This window comes from Sylvia atricapilla, chromosome 23 (assembly GCF_009819655.1).
Source record: "Sylvia atricapilla isolate bSylAtr1 chromosome 23, bSylAtr1.pri, whole genome shotgun sequence".
Taxonomy (NCBI): Eukaryota; Metazoa; Chordata; class Aves; order Passeriformes; family Sylviidae; genus Sylvia; species Sylvia atricapilla.
Genome location: NC_089162.1, coordinates 6402553 through 6410295, shown reverse-complemented (window position 1 = coordinate 6410295; position 7743 = coordinate 6402553). Strand labels below are relative to the sequence as shown.

The following is a 7743-nucleotide window of genomic DNA, read 5'->3' as shown; positions in this document are numbered from 1 at the left end:
GGAAATGCCAGTTTTTTTAAACAATAACTTGGTTTGAAACATGCTCCTTTTTCCTGTGAAAACCTGGGATAGCAGCTGTATCTGGTTTTGTATAAATTAAATCAACACGAGCCTGTTTTCTATGATGGTGGTGGTTGTCACTGTGTTTTGTTGTAGCTGGATCTCCAGCTGGACTTCCCTCTCACATCTCCCCTTGTCTCTGGGCTCTCTCGTGTTTTGTCTTGTCAAGGTCGTTCCTGGCAGTTCCCAAGACCACTTAAACCCGCTGTGGCTTTGTTACCATTATCCTTTTAAGTCTCTGGACAGGGTAGCAAATGCAGAGGCAGAGAGAAGGAAGCTGAAAACCAAACCTACAGAATTAAAACCAGGCGTCGCTCTGGCCTCCTGGGATCTGTTAGAAACGCCTCGCTGTGGATTGGCTGTGGCTGCTGATTTCCCCGGGGTTTGGAGCAGCCAGGAATTGCCCCAGCAGCCTGCTGGGTGCTGCTGGCATCGCTGAGTAACGCTCTCACCAGGAATTAGGGAGGGTTGGGGACGTGCTCTTCTCTTCCCATGACTTGTTCCCATCCCCTGCTCACCTCCTGCCAGCAGCCTGTGGGAGCTGGGGGGGCTGGAGAGGCTCAGGGGGAACATCAGCTGCTTGTGCACAAGTGGAGGCTGGTAGTTTTATCCTTAAAAAGAAAACAAGCCACCACCAGGCTTTTTTTGCCCCAGTTCCTGCAGTGCCTGAGCTGCACTGGAGTGTCTTTGCCCTGTGCAGAGGGGGATAAGAGCTGCTGGAGGAGCTCTGGTGGCCGCACACGCTGTCCAGGCAGGCACTGCTGGGGACAGTCCAGGGCGGTTCTGAGACATCCCAAACACCAGCAGGAGTGTGGGATCCTCCTGGGTGTGGGATGGGTCCCCACGGGGAGGTGTGAGCCCAGGCTGGGCTCTCTGTCTGTGCTCCCTGCTTTTCTGGATTTGCCTTTCCTGGATTTGCCTTTCCTGGATTTGCCTTTCCTGGACTGCCAGCGCTGCGTCTGTTGGAGAAACTCTGCGATTAGGAGAGCAAAAGGGCACTGCCTGATTACCTCACCAAGCTGAGCAGGGGCTGTAAGCTCATTAAGGGGCTTGGCCTCTGCCTGCCCAAGGAGGGACATCTCAGTGCTGGCTCTTTGGAGACCCTGACGTGGTGCTGCCCGAGCTGAGGCTGCACAGCCTGGCCATGCTGGGCACCCTGATGACAGCGCTGTTCTTTGTGGTGAGGGCCATCAGACAGGTGAGTCTGGGCAGCAGGGAGCATCTATTGCTGCAGGGCCATTCCCTCCTCCTGGGGCTGCTCTCTGTTGGGGCAGGGAGAGGAGGCAAGTTTCTGCTTGCTCTGCTACGAGAGGTGTCTGTGCCTCCTAAACCACCCCGGGCACGAGGGCTGGGAGCTCTGGGGTCCGTGTGAGGGGCACAGGAGGGTTGTGGTCTGGTGATGATTGTGGCTGAGCAGCTCTTTCTGTTCCTCTTCCCTCTGAAAAACCTTCCCCGCGTGCAGCTGGGCACCAACCTGTTCCGTGAGGAGCCCCTGCCTTACCTGGTGTACCAGCCCCTGCCCTGGCAGATCCAGTGCGTGTCCCAGAGCCGCCGCACCAGCCGGGACAGCGAGGTGAGGGCACCTGGCAGTGCTGGGACACTGATGTGGGGGCTGCTGGCAGTGCCAGGGCAGGGAGGTGAGGGCACCTGGCAGTGCCAGGGCAGGGAGGTGAGGGCACCTGGCATTGCCGGGACACCTGGCAGTGCCGGGACAGCGAGGTGAGGGCACCTGGCAGTGCTGGGACAGCGAGGTGAGGGCACCTGGCAGTGCCAGAAGAACAAGGTGAGGGCACCTGGCAGTGCCTGGGCAGGGAGGTGAGGGCACCTGGCAGTGCTGGGCCCGCGAGGTGAGGGCACCTGGCAGTGCCAGGACAGCTGGCTCTGGGGATGGCAGTGCTGCTGCAGAGGCAGCTCTGAGCCAGGCAGCCTGGAGGGAAGTGTAATGCCACGAGGGCAGGGTAACCTGGAAAATGTTGGGAGAGGTATTTGCAGACAAATTCAAGCTAATTTTTAGCAATGGAAATATCCACTGGAAGAGCTGGCAGCCCAGGAGCTGCAGGCTCATGGTGTTGGGGCTGTCTCCTTACTGGTTGGAAGTGCAGACCCAGTGAGGATAGCCTGTGCCAACATCCATCCATGGACTGGAGCATCTCACAGCTCTGAGTTTGGATGCAAAGCTGTTTCCTGCCTCTCCTTGGAGGTCTTTTCTTTAATGCAGATTAATTAATCAGTACTCTTTAAGGGAACAACAGGGAGCATGTTCAAATTTCTTAAAGGGAGTGGAGGATGGAAAGGTTCTCTCAGCTGGCCTGCAAGGGGCTGCCCTCACTGCCTCTGCCTGGGATAGAACTAACTTTTATTTTATTTCTCTACCTTTCTAGAGAGGCAGGAACTCCCGGCACAACAGCATCTACTCACTTTCTGGAGAGAAAGGTGAGTGTGGGACAGTGGAACAGAACTACAGGGAGGCAGTAAAAAACCCCAAATCAACACGAGTAATGAGTGAAACCCTTTGCTGGGACTGGATGTAGCACAGGAACAGGAATTGCAGTATCTGCATCCTTCTTGTCCTCTCCTTCCACAAATCTGCCTGTCACATTATTAAGGGGTATTTGATGATGAGATGTTTATTAGGGTGTGTAGCATCAGCCAGTGAAGGTCCCGGAGCTGCAGGGCTGGATGTATAACCCCACATGTGTGTGCAGACCCCTGCTCCCCTCTTCCCAGGAAACCTGCCCCCTGACTCAGGTGGGGTCATAGAACAGCCCCTTCTCCTTGTCGTGGGAAAACCACCTGGAATCCCCCCCCTCTTCCCTTTGGCCTTGTGTCCAAGGCTCTGCAGCGCTCAGCAAAGAGGATTGGAGCTGTTCTATTCTCGGGGCCAAGCGGATAATGGGCGGTGGGGGCTGTGGGTGCCACCCCTCCTCATGGCCCAGGAGCTCTGCCCAGCCTGCTGCTGGGCTGGGGCTTCCACCCCAAACAGGTGCAGCTCTGGGGGGGCCCGGGGCTGAGCCCCCCTGAGTTTGTGGCAGAGCTGCATGCCCAGGGCTCACCCTGCCGTGCCCAGCAGTGCCTGTCCTCAGCCTCTCCCCTGGGCAGGATTCACAGCTGGCAGTGTCTTGTCGAGCAGGGCAGGGGGGAGCCCACTCCCTCCTTTTATTTATCTTTTTGCTCTGCAGCTTCTTTTAGGCAGCGAGGGGAGATGGGTTCAGGTGGCAGCGTGGGTTTGTACAGCACATCTGGCCCCAGGACCCCTGACGGCTGCTTGGGGGGTGCTCAGCACTGACACACTGCCTTAGAGGAGCACTGCTGAGTGGCTTTGATGCAGTTCCTGTTGAATTTCACAATACTTCCCTAATGCCACATTAAGTGGGAGTGGGGAGGGCTCCCATTTGTCAGCGTGAGAGCTTTATTGCTGCACGGGGCCGGGCTTTTTTTCCTAATCTTATTTGTGCGTGCGAAAGTAAGTGAGCATCATACGTGGTGATTAAAGGTGGGGAAGCTGCGGCCTTCGGGGAGTGGAGCTGTGTAAATAGAGGCTTAGCACTGCCAGGGAGGCTGGGCTTGGCTTTGCCTCCCATTCCCTGCTCCTTCTGGCCCGGGGATGTCCCTGTGAGCCGGTGGAGTTGTGGTGGCATGCTGTGAGCTCTGCAGCAAGGACAAGTGTCCTGTCTGAGGAATGGGGAGGCCACTGACCCCGTGGGGGTGATGCCAGAGCCCTGCCCTGCTCTGTGGAGCCTGTTCAGGGCTGCTGGCACTCTCTGTGCTCACTGTGATGCTCTGTTGCCCTCCCAGGTGACGTGACCCCTGATGCCAGCAAGGACAGCAAGGTCACTGACCCTTCTGAGAGGGCAGCCATCACCATCCAGACCCACTTCAGGAGGTACCAGCAGCAGAAGCAGGAGAAGAAGTAGCCACAGCAGCCACCTGTGGCCTGCCCTGTCCCTTTGTTTGTCTGCTCTGTACCCCAGAGACATTTGGGGCTGTGGTGACTGTGAAGCTGTCCCCGATCCGTAGCTCCTGGTGCAGGTGTAGGTTCTGTGCCCTTGTGTTGGTGCTCACAGGGAGTTCTCTGTCCTGCTCAGTCCTTCCCCAGACAGCATCACAGGCTACAGCTGCTGGAGACGGGACACAGGTGTGACAGCACATTTGGGAGCCTTGGGTGATGCTGGGAGCCCCAGCAGCTGTGGGTGGGAGGGGCGGCTGGTTGTGCAGCTGGTCACTGCCCAGCTGGGGCTTGTTTCACCCAGGAACCTCCCCTTTGCCTGCCTCTCCTCCACTGCCTCTGGAGCTGGGTGGAAACTGGTGAAAGCTGGGCTCTGCCTTTGTCCCCTGCTCTGTCAGAGTGACCAGCACGGTGTCCAGGGGCCAGCCTGGAGTGGGACACTGCCCAGGGAAGGTGCTGCAGGCTGTCAGGGCAGCAGGAGGTGAGCTGGGAGCTGGTTTTACCTTGGGGGAACTGTTTGGGGTGTCCTGGTTCCAGAGCAGGCACTGGGTGGGGCTCTGTGCTGAGGCTGACCCTGCTTTCCTTCCCGAGGCAGCCCCCTGGTAATGCTGGAGTTGGCCCTGGAGCCCCCCAGCCCCCTGGCCTGGTGTCCTGGAGCATTTCTGAGCCAAATGGCTTCTCTGCTGTTGGAAGGCAGAGCTGGATGGGCTGTTCTCCTTCCCATCCTGCTGTGGTGAAGGGCAGGGGGGTGCTGGGGGCTCAAGGGCAGTGCTGGAAACTTGTGCTGTGTTAAACTCTGCCAGGGGCTTGTGCCTGCTGGGAAGGGAAGGGGGGAACCCTCGCTGGGATGTAGAAGGAAATCTGTACTAGCCAATTCCAATAAAGTTGTATTAATCTCTGTTAATCTGTTCCTCTTTTTATCTTGCTAATCTGCTTACTCTCACAGCTGAACACGCTTGCCTTTTCTTGCCTCTTCTATTTTAATTCTATTTTCCCCTTCTATTTCTATTCTAAGCCTGGGGTTGGTATTTTGGAGGTGCTGCCTGGCTGTGACCCTGGTTTAAGGGTTGGGCGCTTGGTTTTCTTTAGAATCTGTATTATGTAATGGTTTATAACTGTTCATGTGCTCTGATGCCTCCCCAGCAGCCTGGCTGGGAAGGGTGCCCCTCTCCATGTGGGATGTTCCTTGACAGAGGTTGGCTCTGAGGTACCTGAATAATGGCCAAAAATTATAAAAAATGGGCACGAGGAATTGTCTTAGCAGCTTGTTTCTCAAGCCCCAGAGGTGAACAGCTGCCAGGCTCTGGCCAAGGCACTTCCAGCTCTGCAGGATTCCAGGAGTTACCTTAGTTAGGAAGAACCAGATGGCAAAGGAGGATCTGCTGACCAGTGTGCCAGCAGGCTGGGAAGGGCACTGCAGAGCTGCACGTGGAAGCTGCAGCAACATCACTGTATTTGCATGTCATTTTAATTTGGGTACTCCAATTAAAAAGAAAAAAAAAATCAAGGAGAGAGAGAGAGGTTGAAAAAATGACCTCTGCAGTGCTTGATTATAGCTGATGAATTAAACCCTGTCAAGAGAAAAAAAAAAAAAAGAGAATGGTACAAATCTGTGTAGATACTCCAACTGCTTTGAGCTAAAATAGGAAATGTATCTGTTTGTAAGGAAAGAGCTGGAACCAGTTGGTAGCAAGCATGGATGGGAAAGTAATGAAAACTTGAGCTTATAAATTACAGGAAAAAAAGAAATGAAAGTTAATTAGACCTCAGGTAACACCAGAAGCTCCTCAGAAAGGTGAATTTCTGCTTTGGGTAACTAAAACAAGAGTTAATAATGGCCTGAGCTATTTTTTGCCTTTGGAGCAGGTAAGGAGGGCTGGCAGCCCTGGGGCCTCAAGTGCCCTTGCTGTCACAGCCTTGTATGAAAGGGGGAAAGGAGAATCTGCATTTCTTTGGTCTGATGTTGATGTGGGTGATGGTAAAAACTAAGGGGAAAATAAGAACAGATTATGGGGTGAAGTGGTGCTGGGTTTCAGCTGTGGCTCTCTGTGCTGCCCCGTGTCCTGGGGCACCTGTGCAGTGCCTGAGCCAGGAATTCACCACGATTCAGGAGGCAGAGGCACCCCGAGTCAGGGCTCTGTGCTGGATTCACCTTGACACGTTCCAGCTGTGACCAAGGACAGCAGTGCTCCTTCTCCTGCCCCCAGGCAGGGCTGTGACACATCCCAGGGAGCAGGACCCTGCTTGGAGGAGTTGCTGTGCCTCGCTGGATGCTGGATCCGATGCTGGAGCCACCCTGCGCTTACCGGGAGCTGCCAGAGCTGTGCTGTGGCTCACGAGGGTTCACCCCTCTGGATGAGCTGGACCAGGATTCCTGATTGGCACCATGGTCTGTCCTGGGCTTGGTGCTGCTCTCTCAGCGCTGTGGCACAGGCTGGTCGTGCTCTGTCCTGCTCCGTGGAACAATTCCCAAGACCCTGCTCCAGTTCCTGACCTTCCTCCTGCTCCACAGCTCTGCAGGTGGGTACACGCCTTATTGTTCTTTAATATTTAACCCCTTGTCTTAGTAGTTCCATCTTTGGCTGCCCCTCTCCATCCTCCTGCCCCAGCCCTGCTCTGCCTCATTCCCTGCTCACTTCACAAACGCCCCATGTATAAACATAACCTTTATTGCACACAGCGCTGGGTTTTTTTTCATAGAAAAAGGTATTAACACATAAGCATTTGCAAATTGAAGCAACTCCTGCTGTTTTCAGAACAGTAAAATAGCATGCAATGTCTCGGAGACGTTCCTTTTTTAAAACCACCGACAAGATCAGGGAGAGAAAAAAAAAAAAAAGTCGCTGAGTCTTTCCTTGTGCCCCTTTCAAAATGATGTGAAATATATATATATGTTTACATATATATTATATTTTTAAATCTGTAACATCAAATTCTTTGTGCCCTGGTTTCTTTTTCTGTTCGGAGAAGAAGAAAATAGCTTCATTTATACAAAAGAGTCCGTTATGTACAAGTTTGTTAATTTAATATAAACGGCGTGGAGGGAAAAACGAGCAGCATCCTGCAGGCGGCCCTACACCAGCGTGTAGGACTTGGAGTAGGCTCCGGCACCTTGTTTTTGAGACCTGCCTACCCCCGACGTGCTCATCTCCAGCAGCGAGTCCCTGGAGCCCCCCACTTTGGAGTGCGTGGGCACCCGCGCCTCGGCGGCGGCGGCGGCCACGGGGGGCTCGGCGGCCACGGGGGGAGCCGGGGCGGCGCTGGCGGCGGGCGCGGGTGCGGGACCGGCCGGGCCGGGCATGGGGAGAGTCCTCTGAGGTAAGGTGGTTGCGGCGGAGGCTGGGGGAGGCAGCCCCAAGGGCTTGGCCCCGGGTTCCAGCGTCATGTGCCGGGCCTGCGCGTGGTACGCCCGGGCCAGGTTACGGATGGAGGCTTCCCGCGGCGGCACCACCGGGCACGGCTCGTGCGCGTCGGGCTTGCGGAAGAAGGCCTCCGACTTGACGTACAGCGGGAGGTTGCAGTAGTCACCTGGCGAAGGAAGAGAAGGCAGGTAAGGCTCTGGAGAGATCCTCTTGTCCCCCACCTTCTGGACATGTTGGTGTTGGGCAGCAGAGAACACATTGGGCTATGGAGAATGCGTTGGGCTATGGAGAACCTAGGCTACAGGGAATGTGTTGGGCTATGGAGAGTGTGTTGGGCTACAGAGAATGCTTTGGGCTATGGAGAACCTGGGCTGT

General features: G+C 55.2%; 1 protein-coding gene across 2 annotated transcripts in view; it reads right to left on the bottom strand.

Annotated features, from left to right (window-relative positions):
• Positions 1–6663: 6663 nt before the first annotated feature.
• DSCAML1 (DS cell adhesion molecule like 1) overlaps positions 6664–7743 on the bottom strand; it is a 94636-nt gene continuing 93556 nt past the window's right edge. For both annotated transcript variants that reach the window (XM_066334974.1, XM_066334975.1), the window contains one exon: positions 6664–7534. In XM_066334974.1, the coding sequence (XP_066191071.1) occupies positions 7080–7534 (455 nt within the window). In that variant the 3' untranslated portion in view covers positions 6664–7079. The remainder of the gene's footprint in view (positions 7535–7743) is intronic.